A 23,408-nucleotide genomic window follows, 5' to 3' on the forward strand; every position below is an offset into this window, starting at 1 on the left:
ATGATCCAGGTCTATCTCAGTAGCATCTGGACTGCCTTCACAGAACCAGGCTCCAGAACTGCTCCAGTATACCATGGTCTCAAAGCAACCCCTGAGATGCAAGACCCAGACTAGCTCTCACAGATCTAACCTCTATTTTAGCACCTGCTCACCCAGGTTCTGAATCAACAGAAGCAGACAAGGATTACCAGGGCATCTGACAATTCTAGGCTCCAGACCAGCCCTCATGGGCCCAAGTTCTGTCTCAGTCCCAGGGCAGTACTAGACACCGGGCTTATTCATGTCCCTCTAAGATCCTGAGGACCTCAGGTTTAGGCCTGCTTCAGTAGACCTTAGATAGATCATGGTGGCAGGCCAGACACTGAGGACTAATGCTCCAAGACCATCCCTGTGGACCCAAGCTCCAAGTTCATCACTGTTGTTCCAGGTGTGAGTCTTCCACCCAAACAGACCAGACATTGAATAATCAGGCTAAAGGTCAATCCATATGGACTCAGTTGCCAGGCCCATTCTAGCTCCTGACCATCTCCTTCAAATTAAGGCTCAAGGCCCATCCTAAAGCCAGTCCAGTTCCTATGGATACAGACTCTAATCTCATTCCTGAGGACTAACCAACACTCTACTTAGTAGATCTGGTCACTGTGCATGTCCATCTGCTGATCCAAGAATATGGTTAACTTGTCTGAGGAGTCTAGCAAAAAAACCCACCCTCAGACCATGCTACATAACGTTTCTAGAATCTATGGACTGGTGAGGGTTTACACAAAGTAAGTCTGAAAAGACAGGAATTAGTTCCCACCTCTTCAAATGCCTAGATATCAACACTAGGCAATAAAAAACATGAAAAATAATAGGACATATAAGTATCATCAAAGAATCCAAAAATTTACCAATAGCTGACCCAAAAGAAATGGAGATATACAAAATGACTGCCAAAGAATTCAAAATAATTGTTTTAAGGAAGCTAAAGGAACTTTCAGAAAACATAGAGAACCAATTCACTAAACTTAGGAGAATATAAAAATGTGAAATTTAACACACAGAAATATATATATATATATACGTATAAATGCATATATGTTCATATACACATATATACATATTTATGTGTGTATATATGTATTTATGGAAATTCTAGAGCTGAAAAATACAATAAGTGAAATGAAAAATGCAGTGTAAATCACCATCAACAGAATTTATTAGGCAAAAGAATCTGAGACCAAGAATACAATGTATTTGAAAATATATAGTACAATATAGTTTAGATGAATGTCCCCCAAAAGTCCCTGTGTTAAAGGATTAGTCTTCAGAGTGGCATTATTGGTGGATGTTAGAGCATTTGAGAGGTAAAATCTAGTGGGAGACCTTTATTTTGGGGCATGTCCTTGAAAGGGATTGCATAATCCTGACCTGTCAGTCTCTCTATTTCCTGGCTCATGATGTAAACAGTTTGTCCTGTCACATGCTTCCCATTATTGTCAGGCAGTACCCCCAACAGAGGTTCCCCAGAATAGGAGGTCACCTGGTCTTGGGGTGGAAGTTCCAAGATGATGAGCTAAAGGAGACTGTTCCCTTTATAAGTTAATTGTCTCTGCTATTTCATTCTAGTAACACAAAACTGGCCAGCATGAAAAATTGGTACTGATGAGTGTGGAGATCACTACTGAAACTATAACTGAAGATATGAAGGGACTTTGGAATTGATTTATGGGAGAAGTTTGGAGGAACAGGCTAGAGAAAGCCTAAAATGCTACCGTGAAATATCAGACTTGATTATAATTTCAACCAAATGGACCTACATTTCTACATTAGAAACATGTAGAACATTCAATCTAATAGCAGCAGAATCCACTTTCTTCTCAAGGGTATACACAGAACATACTCCAGGTATAAATCATATGGTAAGCCACAGACAAGTCTTAGCAAATTTAAAATTGACATCTGAAGTAGAGAGAACAATGATAGTGGAGAGGGGAAGGCTTGAGAGATTTTATTCAAAGGATACAATGTATCAGAATAAATTTAAGAGATTATTGTACGCTATAGTAACTATAGTTAATAACAATGTATTATATCGTTAAAAATTGCTAGGCATGTATATTTTTAAGCGTTTTCTGCATACACAAACAAAAAAAATAGTATGTGACGTAATGCCTATGAACATGCTCAAGTTTATAGTTCATGTTCTTAGTGCTGAAAAACAAACTATTCCAGTTTTAGTAGCTTAAAGCTATAAGTATTTTGCTATGCTCATGGTTTCTGAAGATTGAGAACATATACAGTATGCAGTGGGAATGATTTGTTTCTGTTCTCTCGTTTCTGAAGCTTTTCATGGGAAGACACTGGTACTTGAAAGTGAGTCAGAGTTATAGGATGGAGTCATCTGAAGTCTCCTTCAATCATGTGTCTGGTCCCTGAAAGGCTGAGCTCAACTGCATCTATTTCCCAGAGAACCTATAGATTGGGCTTTCCATGTGGCATAGGCTTCCTCACAACAATGACTGGGTTCAGAGAGGACACACCTGAGAGAGAGAGAGAGAGAGAGCATTCAGGAGGTACGCTTTATAAGAGAATGAGTAAGCACTGCATGGCCTCTTCTAATTTCCATCCAGAAATCACACAGCATCACTTCTGGATTAAAAGTGAGTCCCAAGGGCAGCCAGATTGGGGAATGGTTGGATACATTGTAAAGGAGGGTATAGGATGGATGGTATTATTGCAGTCATCCTCCACAAAGATAAAAGCACATCTCCACATCCAGACATTTTATTCAAAAAGGTTAAAATGCAACTGTCCCTTTGAAACCACTGTCAGTTGGATATACTGTTCTGAGGAGTAAAATAACCATGATAGAGTTTCCTGCCCCACCTGCAAATAAAGGCAATCATGTTGCCATTTGCTTTGTACAATCTGTCTTGGAGATCTTGTGAGGGGGGAAATGAAAGCCTTGGACAGTATATGCTACAAGGAGATATAGGCATGCTGAGAAGAAGCTTGACAAGGCTGAGGGCAGCCAGAATCCTGAGTTTGTAGCACTCCTTCCTCTAAGAATGACCTCCATGATGTGATTTTTGCAAAAGGAAAAAAAAAGTTTAGGAAGAATAGCTTTGAGCAGTGTCTTTAAATAGCATTAAATAGTGGTTTATTCACATGTTCCTAGAAGAATTTTGAAAAACTACATACCCTCTTTCTCATTTATAAGTTATCCAAAATTCTCATTATAATTTTAAATAATTGCAAAGGCTGTAAGTTTCAGACCATGATAACACTATTCTTCTCCCTCAGCACTTGACACACACATGGCTGGGAAAGACTGGAAGCCCCATTGGCTTATGGTGCCTGATTAATCATTACATGAGGCATTTCCTTTGTTGGTGCTCTCCTGGGGAGCTTCTATACCCTGAGGCAATGGGCCACAGTAAGATTTATGTGCATAGAATATGCTTTTTTTATTATTTTTTTGGAACAGGCTATGGTAGGGAGATCATATATCTTCTAAACCTGAACATTTTTGAGAGCAAGAGGAGACACTATTAATAACTATGCTAGGAAATAAGCATAAACCAGGAAAACTGGAATATGGTGACCATAGCACTAGAATACTGCTGAGTTACCAGCAAATCAGCTTACAAAAGAGAAATCAAAGAAGTTGACGATCTGATCATTATTTCCCTAAAAAAAATGTCCATTTTCCATACCCCTAGCCAAGTTATCCATTAGCCTCAAAACTTTATGCAGAACTATTATTAAACTATTGCCCAGCCATACTGGTTGTCAAAGTACTGAAACATTTCTGCACATATTAATAAATAGAATAGAATAATTTGGATAACCAATGAAGAAAATTAATGATCTAAGTTCCAATATTTGTGTGTCATCTCCAGATATTACAAAAAAGCCAGTTGTGGTACTCAATGTGGTACTCAATCATCTTTCTGGCTTAGGAATTAGAACAGAGAGCTGGAGGACCCATTACAGAGGGTACCATATTTATTCTCAAAGAAAGTATATTTTCTTGAAGTATAAAAGTCCTCAAGTAAGAGAAAGAAGGTATGCAGCCTCTTCTGTTATTATCAATTGCTAAAGAAATACTTGCTCCTGCTGATGAAGAAAAGTAGGACCTGAACTCAGGAAGCAGCCCACACTAGGGTTATCAGAGGCCCTAGATATGAACAGATGTCATAGACATGATGCTTCATTGTGTGGCGATACCCACTCTAATGATGTTAGGGGACACTTGTTTTATTTACCAACTTAATTTCTCTCCTGGAAGGCAATTGGGAAATTGTCCCTGTGCTCTGTAAACAAGTTTCTAGGGAAGGAACCTCCTGTGAGCCTTTTTTAATGATGAAAGAGAGTCCTCCAGCAAGGCAGTGCCATGTCTTCACCCTTCCTTTTGAAGGGATTTTTGTTTTGATTTTTTTTAAAAGAGAAATTGAGTACCGCTCTGTCAACTCTACTGTCCATACCTGCCTCTTCTCTTGAAGGACAGACAAGGCCTCAGGGCAGCATCTTTGAGCATACAGTTCCTTTTTATTTTGTTATTTTTTTTACATTTTCTTTACCTCTTCTTCCCTTTACCCCGTTCTGCTTTGTCTCTCTGGTCACTCCTAAGCTCTCCCTGCTCACTGCCTCATGTTTGTACAAGCTGTCTTCCAATTAGCCCCAGTGGAGTGTGGAGTCATAGCTTACATCCTCACTGGAGAAACAAAGAAACAAAAATCATCATTCCTGGCCTTGGCAACTAAGACCAGAGCATTCCCATCTACTTTTTTTTTTTTTTTTTTTGCACAGGGAATTGAAGCCAGGGCCTCTTACCTACTGAGACACATCCCCAGCCAACTCCCAGCCACCACCTTTTTTTAAAAACTTTTCATATACAAACATGGTCTTGCTAAGTTGCCTAGGGCCTCACTAAATTGCTGAGGCTGTCTTTGAACTCGTGATCCTCCTGTCTCAGCCTCTCAAGCCTGTGGGATTACAGGTGTGTACCATCATGCCCAGAGCCCCCATCTACTTTTAATCTTCCTACTTTTCTGCTCTCTCCATCACCCTAAAGTCTCCCAAATGATAGCATCATTTCAGGTGTGAGGAAATACCTGCCAAAGAGGAGCAGATGCAGGAAGAATGGAGAGCTAGTGTGAGGGTAGCCAAAGAATCTCTTTTTTTGTGTGATTAACTTGAGCCCTAGTCACATAGTAGCTATCAATTAATAGGAAGTTCTTGGAAATCTGATGGCATTCTTTATATCAAGTCACAAAGCAGATAGTGTTATCATCTATCTAGTGACAAAAGTGTCAAATGGAAGACACACCAACATACCAGTCAATATATTATTTGGAAGCTGTTAGAAATATTTCATGAAGGAAATGTGCTTCAAATAAATATAACTAGGGAAGAAATTTGCATTCTCTATTAGTAGCTTCCTTAAACAATAAAAAGAATATCCTATATTTAGGATGTGGACTGTCCTACTTGAACATTTTGAATAATATTTTGCTATTTTATATCCCAAGTTGAAGTAGCCATTCTATATGTCTGAACATGATTTCTTCCTTTGACTGAATTCTTCATTTACTAATGCAATAAATTAAACTTTAATACGCTTGTCCTACATTTTCTTTTAATACATGCTATTAGAGGTGTTGTCAGGTACATTGTTACCATTGACTTCATTTTAGAAGTGGAACGATAAGGCGTTTCAGAAAATATCAAATTTTGTTTATGGCTCCAGTAATTAAGAATCTTTAGATAGAAGATGATCCTAATCATGGGGTGGGGGGCTTAAATATAAATCACAAGTGATTTTTTTTAAGAAGAAGGTATAGAGAAACCTGACCACAGACAAAGAAGGCAATTGTGAAAATGAAGCAGAAGCAGAAATAGACTTAAGATGCTGTCCTGTCAGCCTTGGAGATCAGAGAAGGGCCCATGAGCCAAAATATGCAAGGAATGTAGCTCCAGAGGTGGAAAAGGAAACAAACAAACAAAAAAACCCAGCTTTTCCTCTACATCCTCATCAAAGAGTGTGGCCCTGTCAACACCTTGATTTTGGTTTAGTAAATGTCATTTCAGACTTCTAACTTCCAGAACTGTAAAACAATAAATCTCTGTTGTTTTAAGCCCCCAAATATGAGGTTGTTTGTTACATCAGCTATAGGAAACTAATACAGTGATGTAAAAAAGGACTCTGAAAAAACACTTATTTGGTCGGGTAGAGGTCGCCCTGTATTCTGAGATTTTAACAAGGCTATCAGTGTCAAGTTAACTACTCACACACTTGTGGGGGATATCAGGATTCCTTGGTAATAGGGAAATGGGGGCCAAAAGCAGCCCTTTGAGTCAGTTGCTTCCTCTGCAAACAAAACAAAGAGCTGGAAATCTTTAACCCAACTACTGAATTGGAGAAAGGACCAGCATCTCACAAGGTGGGTAAAGCATTTATAGCTCTGCTAAAGCCTGCTAAATTTTATGAGTCAAGAAAATCACTGGGAATATGTTCACACAAGGGTTCCTTTTCTGCAGTTTTTGCCATAAAACCTCTTTGGATACTAGGCTGCATGGCAACTGTGGAATCTACTCTCACCAGCTATTTCTCTAGTACTTTGACTTGCAAAATGGATCCTAATAAATACTATGAGATAGTTCATGTTTTGGGATGTTGTCATCCTACCCTGGCTCACAGTCTCCTGTGTTGAACCACTGGCTTATTTTTGGATGATATAATTCTTTTTACTAAGAAGTAGTACAGCTAAATGAGTACTGATCTTAGAGTCAAGAATTTAATGTCATCTGATCAAAGCATGGGAAGGAGATTTGGAAGAAAGTTTAAATGTTGGATTAATGGAAGAATATCAAGTAGGCTTTAAAGTTCATCCTTAGAGTATCCCCGAAATCAGAAGTATAACACCCATAACTCTTTTCTAAGGAGTCTCTAATCTTTTTGCTTCTATTTTTCTTATTGGATTCCCTTGATTCTCAGTGGTCTCACAAAAGAAAATTATCAGGTGCTGATTTTTAAAGCATAGAAAGGGACTATAAACCTACAATGTTCCTAATGATTTCTAAGATAGGATGGCATCTAGTCTTCATCCCTAACCCTAAACCTAAAATTAGGTATTTCAGAAAGACAAATGTTCCTTTATCTGGTAATTGTCCTTGGATGTAAATAAATACACAGAGTCATTGAGAAAGCGTAGTGTATTACAACGGACAAGAATAAGGGTGGAAGGTTAAACAGCTGGAGTTTGAATCTCAGGCCCACTACAAGCTATAGAGCTTGAAGCAAGGCACTTAATTTTTCTGAACTTATTTCACTACCCCGTAAAATGATGCTAATAATACCTATTTTGAAAAGTACACACACACACACACACACACACACACACACATATACACACATACAAATATGCATATATATACACACATGTATATGTATAAATTCTACATATGCATATATCTATCTATATAGATATGAACACAATAGAATACAAACAAAAATACTTAGTACAGACCTTGGAAAATATTAAATGCTTAATAAATATCAGCTACTTTTAGGTGACCTTGAGTCATCTTTGACAACAACTTCAGAGTTCTCTGTAGTAGTAACTGGAAAATATTCCTATATTTTTACATATATATAAATATATAAGGCCATCAATGATAATGGGAGCATCCAAGATCCACTGACCCTCTATGCCAGTTTGAAGGACTCCTCCATGTGCAAAGCAACCAACTAGATTGATAATTAACAGCCAAGAGGAAACCAGAGGATAAAATCAGAGACCCAAAACCTTTGTCTCCTCACCACACCATTTGAAAATTCTTCCTTCCTATGTTACCTAGAAATAACTTTAAATGAAGTACCAATTTTCAGCAAAGATCATCCAAACATATGCCACTTAAACACTTAAGACATTCCCCATTTCTCATCTCTTGTACCCAAGAGCAACATATTCATTAGAAAAGTAGCCCAATTAACACAGAAACAGCAGCTCTAATTATAAAATGTACCTGCATAAAGCATCCAATATACTAAATAGGAAAGAACAGGTACTTACAGCAGGGTGTCCAGTACAGTAGGTATAGCTGGCATGGGACTGGTAGTGCAAGCTTGCTCTTGGGAAGGAGTATGTATTCCAGGCTGGTTGGCTGTTGTTCCACTGGGAGCTGAAGCCAGGGCTCATGGTCACTCGTGTCTTACTAGTGTGATAGGCTCTCACTGTGGAGCTGGACTATCAAGGAGAAAGAAATGCAATGTAAAGACAGCTCTCCATGTATAAAACCCAATCAGTTACATACAGTCACATGCATGCTCATGGATGAGCTTGGCAAAGCAGTGACTGGGAAAACAGCTGATGGCTTAAGAGGCAGCATTAAATACTGTTCTGCTTAAGATAAAAATGTTTTCTCACTATTACAATTTTGACTGGATGACAAAGCACAAAGGCCCACTGAAATCAATCTCATGGAAAACATTGTCTAGTTGCAACAAGCAAGTCTATCCTTCGGAAATGAGTTATGCTTCTGTGGTGGTGGTGAGGGTGATATTTTCAATTACATAAATGTCCTTCGTCACAGGGCTCACATCAGAAAGTCACCATCAGTCTAATCTGAATGCAGTAAATAAGAATCTTAATTTATGAGGATTAGATTGAGGCACAGATTGGTGGTCAACTCTAAATGGTATTCAAATTCCATGAGTCTATTGCTCTCCTGAGGAGACATCAGTGGAAATCTGGATGCACTCCAACTGGTCACCATTTGACTGCCTGAAGACAGCAAAATGGTGAAGCATTTGAAATTGCCATTTACCCCCAACCTGCTCTATTAACACAACTGAAAATATAGTGGTAGTAAAATATCAATTTGCCAAATGTTAACTATATCTGGTTGTTCATAACTGTGGAATTGACTAAAAACAAAACTCACTTGTATCTTCTGTCCTTCTTTGTCCTCAGATGGCCACAGCATATAAGGCATATAATAGTTTCTTTTCAGAGAGCACATTCTATCATCAAATTGCAATAGCCACTTACCCCAGTAGCACAGTAACTTTCACAATAAATTCTATTTATAAATCTATGGACCTATGCCAACTCAATCACTGGGAAAATGTGCTAATCGCATTGCTATTATATTCAGGAAATCCAGTGGGGAAGACACTTTTATCCAAGATTGTGTTTCCCACTCAACTAGATTCTGATATCATTAGCTTACAGAAAAAACTTTTCTGAGAACAGACTTGAGCATTTTGGGGTAACTGGACCTCAGCAACTCAAACATGCTAGGCAGGGCCATTTCTTTCCCAAGAGTTAAAAAAATATTTGGAAAAAAATAAAAAAAAATTAAAACAGTGATTGAATGGAAATTAGCAATTTAAAATGTTTTAACAAAAAACTGGAAAACACAGCCTTTTTGAGGCAACCATTTTATCTGGTTGTCTGTCTTTCCCCATTCTCATCTCTCATTAACACAACTAGCAAGCATGCAATCCACATGGCTCAATATTTCACTAAGATAAGCAGCCACTGAAACAAAATGTACACACTACTGCATACCTCTGCAGGGAAAACCTGTTGGAGAAGGAACAGTGGACTTTTGTAAAAACAGGACATTTGTGCTTGGTTCTAAGTATAGAAACTGTATATAAATATCCCTGTTCTCTGTACCTCAGTCACAATCATCTCAAAGAAGAAATGAGTCCACATCGAACTTACCTTGAGCTCTGAAAGTATCTTAGTTTCTGCTCTGTATTTATGCTCACTAAATTAACTTTCAAACTCAGTTGCATTTAGAAGTAGCTCCTTCAACACTAGGTCCGGTAGTCACACATTTAATTTGTTGTTGTAGTTTTTTTTTTTTTAAATCTGTTTCTACATGTACGTTAGATTTGGAGCTTTAAATTTTATGTACAGGTGAGTTTATAAGTACCTCCACTTCCTACTTATGTTCCCAGTGGCATCAGTCTCTTCAAGATTTTATTCATGGTGATCTTCCTCCTGCAAGTCTCCTCCCACTCTTTTATAAAGGTCTTGGAGTTCCTTTTTGGTTCTGTTCCTGATTCAACCAGTTTATCTCCCTGGCATTTTAGCTATCAAAGAGCCCATACAGTGTTGCTGAAACACCTTAGCATTTTATTATATTGTTGTTATTGTTATCATCCTCATCATCATCTATCCATTTATCTATTTATCTCAGCTTTCAACCAGGCTCAGAAGAAGCTACTAAAACCAATACTGAATTGCCCTTTCTATAGCTAAGGAGTTACTTCCCCTTGATCTCTGAAGCCTCTAACAGGTTTCACCCCCTCCCCATGACAATCATTTTCTCTTAGACTCAATGTTCCTTCTGATTGTACCTGCTTATCTGACTACTTGCCGCTTTTCCTTTTTCTCCATAAATTAGGTCATTTTCCCCAGGACTTAAACCTTAGTCTTGTGTTCTAAACTCTTTTAACTTTTCTCCTTTGTGATCACATTCATGGTCAAAGCTTGACCCCTAGATATAATTTAACAGTGCCATCTCTCTCCTGAAACCAAGCCCTTGATTTTAAAATATCTGCTGGCTGTGGGCTGTGTAATTATCAATCACCTAAAGGGATCCAGAGTTTCAATTACCATTCATAAAATTAAATGAATTGTTTTACTCTAAAATTTTACCTCCTCTATAATTTGATCATTTTCAAGGTGATGAGAACATTTTGAAACCAACTGCCTGGAAGCCTTATGAACTTTCACTCATTTATCTTTCCTCCAATTTCAATTATCAGTGTCATCAAATTCTATTGAATCTTTTCACATGATTCTTGAATTGATTTGTCCTTTCCATTCCTATTACCACTACCCATTTTTAAGATTTTCATCAATTTACACCAGAACTGCTAAACTGAACCAAGAACTTTCCACCTTAAGCCATGATTGACCCTCTATAATGACATGACATTTTGAATTTCTGAAAACCTGCTTTTACTGTGTAAATCCTCACTGGAAAATGTTCTGTGTTTTCCTACCATTTATGAAAGAAAATCAAAGCTTCTTAGTCTCTCATTTGATATTCTTCCTAATGCCATTCTATCTGACATTGTAATGCTTATTTTTTGTTCCTTTCCATCTCATCTCAAGTTCTTTTTTTTTTTATTGTTGGTCATTCAAAACATTACATAGTTCTTAATATATCATATTTCACAGTTTGATTCAAGTGGGTTATGAACTCCCATTTTTACCCCGTATACAGATTGCTGTATCACATCAGTTACACTTCCATTGATTTACATATTGCCATTCTAGTGTCTGATGTATTTTGCTGTCTATCCTATTCTCTACTATCCCCCCTCCCCTCCCCTCCCCTCCCCTTTTCTCTCTCTACCCCCTCTACTGTAAATCATTTCTTCCACTTGTATTATTTTTCTCTTACCCCTCCTTTCCTCTTATATGTAATTTTGTATAACCCTGAGGATCACCTTCCATTTCCATGCGATTTCCCTTCTCACTCCCTTTCCCTCCCACCTCTCATCCCTGTTTAATGTTAATCTTTTTCTCAAGCTCTTCGTCCCTACCCTGTCCTTGGTTACTCCCCTTATATCAAAGCAGTCATTTGGCATTTGTTTTTTAAGGATTGGATAGCTTCACTTAGCATAATCTGCTCTAATGCCATCCATTTCCCTCCAAATTCTATGATTTTGTCATTTTTTAAAGCAGAGTAGTACTCCATTGTGTATAAATGCCACATTTTTTTTTTATCCATTCATCTATTGAAGGGCATCTAGGTTGGTTCCACAGTCTTGCTATCGTGAATTGCGCTGCTATGAACATTGATGTAGTAGTGTCCCTGTAGCATGCTCTTATTAGGTCTTTAGGGAATAGACGGAGAAGGGGAATAGCTGGGTCAAATGGTGGTTCCATTCCCAGCTTTCCAAGAAATCTCCATACTGCTTTACAAATTGGCTGCACCAATTTGCAGTCCCACCAACAATGAACAAGTGTACCCTTTTCCCCGCATCCTCTCCAGCACTTGTTGTTGGACTTCATAATGGCTGCCAATCTTACTGGAGTGAGATGGTATCTTAGGGTGGTTTTGATTTGCATTTCTCTGACTGCTAGCGATGGTGAGCATTTTTTCGTGTACTTATTGATTGACTGTATGTCCTCCTCTGAGAAGTGTCTGTTCAGGTCCTTGGCCCATTTGTTGATTGGGTTATTTGTTATCTTATTGTCTAATTTTTTGAGTTCTTTGTATACTCTGGATATTAGGGCTCTATCTGAAGTGTGTGGAGTAAAGATTTGTTCCCAGGATGTAGGCTCCCTGTTTATCTCTCTAATTGTTTCTTTTGCTGAGAAAAAACTTTTTAGTTTGAGTAAGTCCCATTTGTTGATTCTAGTTGTTAACTCTTGCGCTATGGGTGTCCTATTGAGGAATTTGGAGCCCGACCCCAAAGTATGTAGATCATAGCCAACTTTTTCTTCTATCAGACGCAGAGTCTCTGATTTAATATCAAGCTCCTTGATCCATTTTGAGTTAACTTTTGTGCATGGCGAGAGAAAGGGATTCAGTTTCATTTTGATGCACATGGATTTCCAGTCTTCACAACACCATTTGTTGAAGATGCTATCCTTCCTCCATTGCATGCTTTTAGCCCCTTTATCAAATAAATGATAGTTGTAGTTTTGTGGATTGGTTACTGTATCCTCTATTCTGTACCATTGGTCCACCCGCCTGTTTTGGTACCAGTACCATGCTGTTTTAGTTACTATTGCTCTGTAGTATAGTTTGAAGTCTGGTATCGCCATACCGCCTGGTTCACACTTCCTGCTTAGCATTGTTTTTGCTATTGTGGGTCTTTTATTATTCCATATGAATTTCATGATTGTTTTATCTATTTCTATAAGAAATGCTATTGGGATTTTGATTGGCATAGCATTGAATTTATAGAGAACTTTTGGTAATATCGCCATTTTGATGATGTTAGTTCTGCCTATCCATGAACAGGGTATATTTTTCCATCTTCTGAGGTCTTCTTCTATATCTCTCTTTAGGGTTCTGTAGTTTTCATTGTATAGGTCTTTTGCCTCTTTTGTTAGGTTGATTCCCAAGTATTTTATTTTTGGGGGGGATATTGTGAATGGAGTAGTTGACCTCATTTCCGTTTCAGAGGATTTGTCGCTGATATATAGTAATGCATTTGATTTATGCGTGTTGATTTTATATCCTGCCACTTTGCTGAATTCATTTATTAGCTCTAATAGTTTCTTTGTAGACCCTTTTGGGTCTGTTAGGTATAGAATCATATCATCTGCAAACAGTGATAATTTAAGTTCTTCTTTTCCTATTTTTATGCCTTTAATTTCTTATGTCTGTCTAATTGCTCTGGCCAGTGTTTCGAGGACTATGTTGAACAGAAGTGGTGAGAGAGGGCATCCCTGTCTTGTACCAGATCTTAGAGGGAATGCCTTCAATTTTTCTCCATTCAGAATGATGCTGGCCTGTGGCTTATCATAGATTGCTTTTACAATGTTGAGGTATGATCCTGTTATCCCTAATTTTTCTAGTGTTTTGAACATAAAGGGATGCTGTACTTTGTCGAATGCTTTTTCTGCATCTATCAAGATGATCATATGGTTCTTATTTTTAAGTCTATTGATGTGGTGAATAACATTTATTGATTTCCGTATATTGAACCAGCCTTGCATCCCAGGGATGAATCCTACTTGATCATGGTGTATAATTTTTTTGATATGTTTTTGAATCCGATTCGCCAGAATTTTATTGAGGATTTTTGCATCTAGGTTCATTAGAGATATTGGTCTGTAGTTTTCTTTCTTTGAAGTGTCTCTGTCTGGTTTAGGCATCAGGGTGATGTTGGCCTCGTAGAATGTATTTGGAAGTTCTCCCTCTTTTTCTATTTCCTGAAATAGCTTGAAAAGTATTGGTGTTAGTTCCTCTTTAAAGGTTTTGTAAAACTCTGCTGTATACCCATCCGGTCCTGGGCTTTTCTTAGTTGGTAATCTTTTGATGGTTTCTTCTATTTCCTCTATTGTTATTGGTCTGTTTAGGTTGTCTATATCTTCCTGACTCAATCTGGGCAGATCATATGACTTAAGAAATTTATCTATGCCTTCACTATCTTCTATTTTATTGGAGTATAAGGATTCAAAATAATTTATGATTATCTTCTGTATTTCTGAAGTGTTTATTGTGATATTGCCTTTTTCATCCCGTATGCTAGTAATTTGGGTTCTCTCTCTTCTTCTCTTCATTAGCATGGCTAAGGGTCTGTCGATTTTATTTATTTTTTCAAAGAACCAACTTTTGGTTTTGTCAATTTTTTCAATTGTTTCTTTTGTTTCGATTTCATTAATTTCAGCTCTGATTTTAATTATTTCTTGCCTTCTACTTCTTTTGCTGTTGTTTTGCTCTTCTTTTTCTAGGATTTTGAGATGATATATGAGATCGTTTATTTGTTGGTTTTTTCTTTTTTTAAGGGATGCGCTCCAAGCAATGAATTTTCCTCTTAGAACTGCTTTCAATGTGTCCCAGAGATTCCGATATGTTGTGTCTGTGTTTTCATTTAACTCTAAGAAGTTTTTAATTTCCTCCTTAATGTCTTCTATAACCCATTGATCATTCAGTAACCTATTGTTCATTCTCCAAGTGATGCATGATTTTTCCTTCCTTCTTTTATCGTTGATTTTCAGTTTCATTCCATTATGATCAGATAAGATGCATGGTATTATCTCTACTCCTTTATATTGTCTAAGAGTTGCCCTGTGACATAATATATGATCTATTTTTGAGAAGGATCCATGTGCTGTTGAGAAAAAAAGTGTAACTACTTGATGTTGGGTGGTATATTCTATATATGTCAATTAAGTCTAGGTTGTTAATTGTGTTATTGAGTTCTATAGTTTCCTTATTCAACTTTTGTTTGGAAGATCTGTCCAGTGGTGAGAGAGGTGTGTTGAAGTCTCCCATGATTATTGTATGGTGGTCTATTAGACTCTTGAACTTGAGAAGAGTTTGCTTGATGAACATAGCTGCACCATTGTTTGGGGCATATATATTTATGATTGTTATGTCTTGTTGGTGGATGGTTCCCTTGAGCAGTATGCAGTGTCCCTCTTTATCCTTTTTGATTAACTTTGGCTTGAAATCTATTTTATTTGATATGAGTATGGACACTCCTGCTTGTTTCCGCAGTCCATATGAGTGGAATGATTTTTCCCAACCTTTCACCTTCAGTCTATGTGTATCTTTTCCTATCAAATGCGTCTCCTGTAGGCAGCATATTGTTGGGTCTTGTTTTGTGATCCATTCAACTAGCCTGTGTCTCTTAATTGGTGAGTTTAAGCCATTAACATTTAGGGTTATTATTGAGATATGGTTTGTTCCTCCAGCCATATTTGTTTATTAATGTTACTAATCCTGATTTGTTTTCCTCTTTGATTACTTTCCCCCCTTTACTGTCCTACCTCCCACTGTTGGTTTTCAATGTTATTTTCCATTTCCTCTTCCTGTAATGTTTTGCCAAGGATTTTTTGAAGAGATGGTTTTCTAGCTGCGAATTCTTTTAACTTTTGTTTATCGTGGAAGGTTTTAATTTCATCTTCCATCCTGAAGCTTAATTTCGCCGGATACACGATTCTTGGTTGGAACCCATTTTCTTTCAGTGTTTGAAATATGTTATTCCAGGATCTTCTAGCTTTCAGAGTCTGTGTTGAGAGATCAGCTGTTATCCTGATTGGTTTACCCCTAAATGTAATCTGCTTCCTTTCTCTTGTAGCTTTTAAAATTCTCTCCTTATTCTGCATGTTGGGCATCTTCATTATAATGTGTCTAGGTTTGGATCTCTTATGATTTTGTACATTCGGCATCCTGTAGGCTTCTAGGATTTGGGATTCTGTTTCATTCTTCAGGTCTGGGAAGTTTTCTCGTATTATTTCATTGAATAGATTGTTTATGCCTTTGGTTTGGAGCTCTGTGCCTTCCTGTATCCCAATGACTCTTAAGTTTGGTCTTTTAATGTTATCCCATATTTCTTGGATATTCTGCTCATGGTTTCTTAGCAGACTTGCTGAGCTGTCTATGTTCTTTTCAAGTTGAAATACTTTGTCTTCATTGTCTGATGTTCTATCTTCTAAGTGATCTACTCTGCTGGTAGTATTGTCAATTGAGGTTTTAAGTTGGTTTATTGCTTCCTGCATTTCTAGGATTTCTATTTGTTTGTTTTTTATTACCTCTTTCTCCCTGTGAAATTGATCTTTTACTTCCTGTATTTGTTTATGTAGTTCCTTGTCAAAGTGATCTTTCATTGTCTGATTTTTCTGTCTCATGTCTTCCTTGAGACTCCAGATCATCTGAAGCATGTATATCCTGAACTCTTTATCTGACATTCCATCTGTTGCAGCTATTACCTCTTCTAAAGTTGAGTTGACCTGCATTGCTTGTGGTCCTTTCTTTCCTTGTCTTTTCATACTGCTTGTATTTCTTTCTGCTTGGTGAAACTGTTGTGTTTTTGAAATTTTCCCCCTATTTATTTATATTGCTCTTGTATAGTTGGGAGATCTCCCTTGCAGGGTGGGTAGTGGCTGTGATCCTCCTCTAATTAGGGTTATCTATCTAACACGCTGGTTGGTCGCAGGTCTGCCCACCTTGCGGGCGCGGGTGACGGCTCTGCTCTGCCCCCACTCCAATTGTGGTGACGTAACTACCACGCCCTCGGGTTGTTGGTCCTGATCTGGATGTGGGCGGCAGCTCTGCTCCGCCCCTACTCCAATTGTTGTGACGTGTCTACCACGCTGGCCGGCCTCTAAGCCTGTTCCGTCGGTGGGTCGCAGTTCTGCCTACCTTGTGGGCTCGGGCGGCAGTTCTGCTCAGCCCCCACTCCCAGTGGGGGTACCTGACTGCCTCTCCAACGGGTCGCTGGGCCTTTTCTGGACACTGGCGGCGGTTCTGCTCCACCCCCACTCCAACCAGTGTGACGTGACTGCCTCGGTGCTACTTGTCCACCACACTGGCAGGCTGTCGTGCCTGTCCTGCCAGTGGGTCGCAGGTCTGCCTACCTTGCAGGCTCAGACGGCGGCTCTGCATAGCCCTCACTCCAAATGGGGTGATTAGGCTACCGCGCCGTTGGGTCGCTGGTCCTGTTCCAGGAGAGGGCGGCTACTCTCCTCGGCCCCAGCTGCAGTTGGGGTGTCGTGATACCACACTGGTGGGTCATTTGGCCTGCTCTGGGCGCAGGCGGCAGCTCCACTCTGCCCCCCAGGCCCCCACAGCACCCAGCAGGACCCGGACCGAGAAGCAGTCCCCGCAGGTTCCCCAGCCCTGGGCCAAAGCAGCTTCGGGAGCCAGAACCCGGCCTCTCCGATCCTGGCCACGCTCCGCTAGGAGCAGGCTCCACAGAGCGACCCCCGCGGGTTCCCCACTCCCAGGCCAAAGCAGCCCCGGGAGCCCGAGTCCGGCCGCTCCAAACTCTCCCAGCTCGGTGCACGATCCCCTAGGAGCAGGCCCAAAGATGCAGTCCCCACAGGCTTCCCAGCCCCGGGCCAAAACTGTTCCGGGAGTCAGAGCCCAGCCGCCCCTCAGCACATGTTCCACTCGGAGCTGGCCTCAGCACGCAGTCCCTGCAGGTTCCCCAGCCCTGGGCCAACGCAGCCCGGGGAACCAGAATCCGGCCGCACAAAGCCCGGCGCACGCCTTGCCAGGAGCGAGCCCCGAGGAGTATTCTCCTCAGGTTCTCCATCCCCGAGCCTGAGCGATCTGTCTGCGAGACGCAGGCAAATACCAGCCTGAAATCACCTGTTCCGTAGTTGAATGAGCTGAGATCAGTAGAAAACAGGGATAATTACATTAGCTCTCCAAGATGGCGGCTGCTGTCCTCCTCCGTGTTCCGACCGGTGTCGAGAACCGAACTGGACCGCTTCTCTCCTCTGTCTCAAAGCCGGAACTCAGCACTAAGCACGGCCATTGCACCGCTGGCAGGAGCCCCCAGAATCCGCATTGCTGTACTCCCGCTCCGGTACCTCGCCGCTACCCAGCGCACGCTGCAGACTCCATCCGCGGGGCAGTCCGCCGACCAGGCTCTGCTACCCTCCGTGCGGAGAAATCGCCCGCGAACGAGCCCCCGCAGCTGAACCCCGCGCGATGTAAATCCGTCCTCTAGATTCTGGAGCACCTCAATTTCACTGGAAATTCCCAACAAGGTAGCCTTCAGCCGTTTCACCTCGTCTTTCTCCCACACAGTGACGCGGCGCACTGGGGTGATGCACTCCCATCGCTACCATCTTCCCTTCTCTATCTCATCTCAAGTTCTAAATAAATTGTTACTCCAAATATGACCTATATGTTCATACCATTGTCATTCATGTCATTGAGAGGAATATTCTCACCTTCTGTTAATTCACACTTCCATGATGCTGAAACACTTGACATTTTCTGAAAAACCTATCCCATCAGCCTCAACCATCAACCAGCCATCAAGAAGACTTTGCTTCCGCTAGGCTCTGCCTGTCCTAATTTTCTGTCATGTTCATCTTCATCTTTTCATTTGTGTCTATTCGGGAAATTAAAGTCGTAACTTTATCAACTTAAGCTCACCAAATTGCTCAGATAGCCTTTTACGCAACAACTCTTGAGTCCCAGCACACATCATTTAGGATAGAAGCCTTAGTTGTATTTCTCAGAAGCATATATTACAACCCAAGGACTGGAGTACTAGTAGTTCACTCTGGAATTGATTCCCAATAAAATCAGTAGGATCAGTCAATGGGGATAAAGAGTGAGCTGCTAAGTTTGGGTCATTGAATAAGGTATAGCGTTGAGATCTGTCTCCACCGGGGAACTCTGGAAGACAGTGTAGAATATGCCACAGAGTTAAACCATACATGTGAGGAAACTGGAGAATGTAGCCCACTATTGCTTTTCATATTATCTGAGAGCTGCTCATGGAAAATTGAAATCTTTAGCACTTCTAGCCTGCCTCAGATTCAGGCCAAAAGAACATTCTCAAGTAGAGTGTCCCAGGACACAGCTGACATGCCCTGTCAGGGTATGAACCAAGAAGGTATAGGCAGAGTATACAGTATATTGTATACAGTATATTGAAAGACTACAATACACATAGCATCTGCTCCTAAATGGTTGACTCCCTGACCTTCCCTACATCTGCCGTAGAACTCCAAGTACTTTTGTTTTTCTTCCTTTTGAATGACTAAGAGCAAGGGCTCAAAAATATTGATTAAATTGCACAGATTATCCTCCCTTTAAAAGACAATGCACAAAAGAATATACTGGGATGACCAATGAGCATGCAAAAATGTGCTCAAAATCATTAGTCATCAGGGAAATATAAAATAAAGCTACAACTACATATCAGTTTATACCCACTAGAATGGATAACCTAAAGACTGAAAATATTAAATGTTGATGTGTTATTGGGGACTTGAAATTCCCATATATTGTTGGTAGCAAGTTTAATTTGGTAAAACTATTTTGGAGAACAAAGTTTGATAGTTTTTTAAAATGAATTTTTCAAATAAAATTAATAATACTTCTACTTTATGATCCAACAATTCCATCTTGTTAATTGCCCAAGAGATAACATACATATAGAAAAAGACATAAAAATGGGAATAATAGCTTTATTCACAATAGCCATGAACTAAGAATTACTCACATGTATTTAACAGGAGAAAAAAATTGGCACATATTCATATAATGAAATACTACAACACTATCGAGAAGAACAAACATGATACACAACAACATGAATGATTTTAAAATCATGCCAAATAAAGATGGGAATAAAAGAATGAATATGTGTGAATTCATTTATATGAGGTCCAAGATGAAAAAAAGAAACATATATTTTAACAGAAATCAGAAAGTGATGTCTGGGAGTTGCAAGCAATTAATTAGAGAGGGTGTTAGAAATGTTTGCTATTTTATTTGGGGTGGTTATTACATGAATGCATATATTTGCCAAAACTCATCAAAACTGAACACTTGAGACCTGTGTACTTTATTATGTCTTAATTATATTTCAATCAAAGTTTGAAATTATGTTTCAATTGATGTCGGCCTACTGCAAAAGGCTGACTCCTGAGTTTTCAGTGACAACATCGAGAGATGGCTCAGATGCCATTTCTCATTTCATGTGGAAGCCTCGTGATCAAAAAAAAAAAAAAATCCTAATTTTGTAGACACCATAATTGGCTAATCTGAGTTCCACTATCTTTTCCCTCCTTGGCATGCCCTTTGAGAGTAATGCCAGGGAGCTTCTAACAGCCAAAAGGCAGGCAGCCAGAGAGAAGAGCAAAGAAGCTGGATAAAGAGCTTCTGAATAACTAGGCACTGGCAGCCTCGCCCAGTGTCTGCCAACAGATCAGGGGTCAGGGCTGTTGGAGGAGAAGAAAAAAATAGAGCATTGCACAAAAGAGGGGTCCTCTGACATGCATGGAGAAACTGCCAAACTACAGGGAACAGTGGCGGTTCAATCTATTCAGTGAGAACTAGGAAAAAGGATGAAAGGGAGGGGCAGAGGGAAGGTGTATTCAGAAAAGAAAAATGCAAAGAGGAAGAAGGAAATAGCTAACATTATGATTCCTAGAGGTAATTCAATGATACTACAGGAAAATAATAAGTGATATACTTACACGCAAACTACTACCCATCAGATAGTATTTCAAGTGCTTTATATTTGCATAGTAGCAAGCTGTATATTCCGCAAAATGATATTAAGAGGTAGTTACTGTTACTATGTGCATATTAGAGGTGAGAGGAATTGGGTAACCTAAAAATTTAAGGTCATATAATGATAAAACAGTTGAGTTTGGATTCAAATCCAGATACGGACTCCAGAATCCATGCTCTTAAATATTCTGCTGACTTTGGGTTCTTCCTAAAGCAAATTCAATGACAAGGATTAGGTGTATACTTTTTTCTTTTTAAGTATTTGTGTGTGGGGGAAAGAGGAGGTGTTTAGAAATAATCCCTGCAAGTAAACCAGGGGGAAGGGATAGACAGACTGGATGAGAAAATGAAAAAGCAAGACAAATGTGTTCTATTGAGATCTACAGCTCAAGATCAAAGGCATATGGATTTGGCTTAGACCTAGGGGAAATGTTCAAAATGCTCCTAGAATTAGTTTTCCACTGAGAGTTGGTTGACTGGAGCACTTGCCTCAGGTGAATATTGTTCTGAAGGAGGTTATCACCACTAGTATTCCCAAGCTGTGTTTGTGCATTGGAGAATGAATTATTTGGGTACCAAAGAAAGTCCTGGGCAGAAACTGGAAAGACAGACAGGTAAAATCAGCTATGATGTTGTCAACTACAAGATGAATCAGAACTGTCCATTGTAGTTGTAGGAAAAATCAAAGATAAGCCTGGGTGGGGGAGAGCAGAATATGTTTTTATTACTACACACATTTCCCTATGAGTAATAAGAGGAAAAGTGGTATTCATAATAGCAATGTTAATTGAACACTTGCTGCTATGTGTCTTTCATGCATTGTCTGAGTTCTCAGAACAAGCCAATGATGTAGGTGCTATTATCCTCATTTTGCTGACAAAGAAATTGGGATTCACAGAGGTTAAGTGATCTGCCCAAAGACACAGAGCAAGTAATATTCTGTAAAAGTGCAGAGTATACAGAATTAGGATTGATTATGTGACTAAACAACTTTTCATTTCCAAAACAAAAAGCTCAAGAATGAACAACATATTCCACCAAATAAGAGAGAGCTTGAGAGTGAAATCATGATAGCTATATGTTAATATAAATTTATAGAGAAAATCAATGATCCAAAAGAGCACAAGACTGTTGTGAGGTAAAGGAATGAGAACTACTCACTGCTAAAGAATAATACTATATTCTGCTGTTGGGGATATGATCATCACATGATAAAGAACTGAAGTTTGCTCAACTTCAGTTATCAGTAACTAAATTGCAACCTAAATTGCTCACATTTGTCCCTTGTGTTGCTGTTACTGAGCTGGGTTGTAGGTTAGTGGTAGAGTGTTTGCCTGGCATGCACAAGGCTCTGGGTTTGATACCAAGCATGGCATAAATAAATAAATAAATAAATAAATAAATAAATAAATAACCTGCTATTGCTATCAGTGAAGGAAATTGCAAGCTAATTCCAGAAATAGTTAATAAATTTATAGATTTACACAGAAAATACTTTCAGCCTATGCCAATGGTAACTTAAAATGTTCCTGAAGTTAATCTTAAGGAGACTTTATTTCTTTTGTAGTAAATAATCTTAAAGCATAAGGAATACGAGTCATGTACTAACAGAGCAGAGGGTCTTTTCATACTAATTACTGTAACAGACATGTTTCTCCAGCCTTAGCAGCCTCCCTGGTCTTCCCACAGTTTCTGCTGAAGCATTTCCTTAAGGACATGATTATTCCAGGTGATTTCCTCAAATTGCATCTGAAGGAAGCAGGTAGTCTCCTAAACCAATAAGATATTTTCTTCTGAAAACACAAACTTCCATGCAATAAATTGTAAATCTCTATAAAAAGTGATGTAAAGGGAGAAATGGAGTTTGACTGTGTGAATGAGCATTGGGGAGCAAGGATAGAGGAGGAGGAAGAGAAAGTGCAGATGATAGCAGAGACAAGAGGTGATCCTACTCAGAGGAGAGAGAAGGGATGTTTCTGGTGCTGGGTATCTTAGTTTTAGGCTCCAGTTTCTTGGAACACTTGGCTGTGAGTTCTATAAGTTAGTCCTGAGCCTAGATATTCAGTTCTTTTCTTCTTAAGTGATCTCAAAGAGAAATCACAAATCAATGACCACTAACTAGGAAAAGTGAGAGGAACAGATTTGCAGAAAGAAGCAGAATTGAGAGACCACACGGTCCAGAGTTAGACAGAGAAACAAAGGACTTTCTGGTTTCCATAATTTCTGAAACACATTTCATAGAAATCCTGTACATCATGCTAGAGAGACTCCCATGTAACCTCCAGTAGGCTGAATGGATGATTCAAGAAGATTTTTGCTGCTGTAACCAAGTACCTGACATGAACAATTTAGTTTATTTTGGTTCATGTTTTCAGAGGTTCAGTCCACAGTCAGCAGACTCCATAGCTCTGGGCCTAAGGTGAGAAGGTGAGGCAAAACATCATGGGAAATTGGTGTCAGAGGAAAGGAGCTCAGGACATGGCAACCAGGAAGGAGAGAGGGAGAGATGGGGGTTGGGGAGTTGCTCCATTCACCAAGCACAAAATACTAACCCCAGAGGAATATCCAGTAATCTATTTCCTCAAGCCACAACCTACCTACCTACAATTACTGCCCAGTTAATCCATATTAGTGAGTGCATTCACTGATTAGGTCCCAGTTCTCGTAATCTAATGATTTCATCTCTGGACATTCTTGCATTGTCTCATACATGAGCTTTTGGG

The 23,408-nt window shown here is 39.4% G+C and overlaps 1 protein-coding gene across 1 annotated transcript in view; it reads right to left on the reverse strand.

Moving 5' to 3' along the window:
* Window positions 1-288: 288 nt before the first annotated feature.
* LOC308643332 (uncharacterized protein) overlaps window positions 289-23,408 on the reverse strand; it is a gene marked incomplete at its 3' end in the record, with an annotated part of 608,590 nt that continues 585,470 nt past the window's right edge. The window contains exons 3-4 of the mRNA XM_081283228.1: window positions 8,061-8,234; window positions 289-435 (exon numbers count right to left, since the gene is read on the reverse strand). Of these exons, the coding sequence (XP_081139354.1) occupies window positions 289-435; window positions 8,061-8,234 (321 nt within the window). The remainder of the gene's footprint in view (window positions 436-8,060; window positions 8,235-23,408) is intronic.

Source organism: Spermophilus citellus (genome assembly GCF_964194105.1).
Source record: "Spermophilus citellus genome assembly, chromosome: 3".
Lineage (NCBI taxonomy): Eukaryota > Metazoa > Chordata > Mammalia > Rodentia > Sciuridae > Spermophilus > Spermophilus citellus.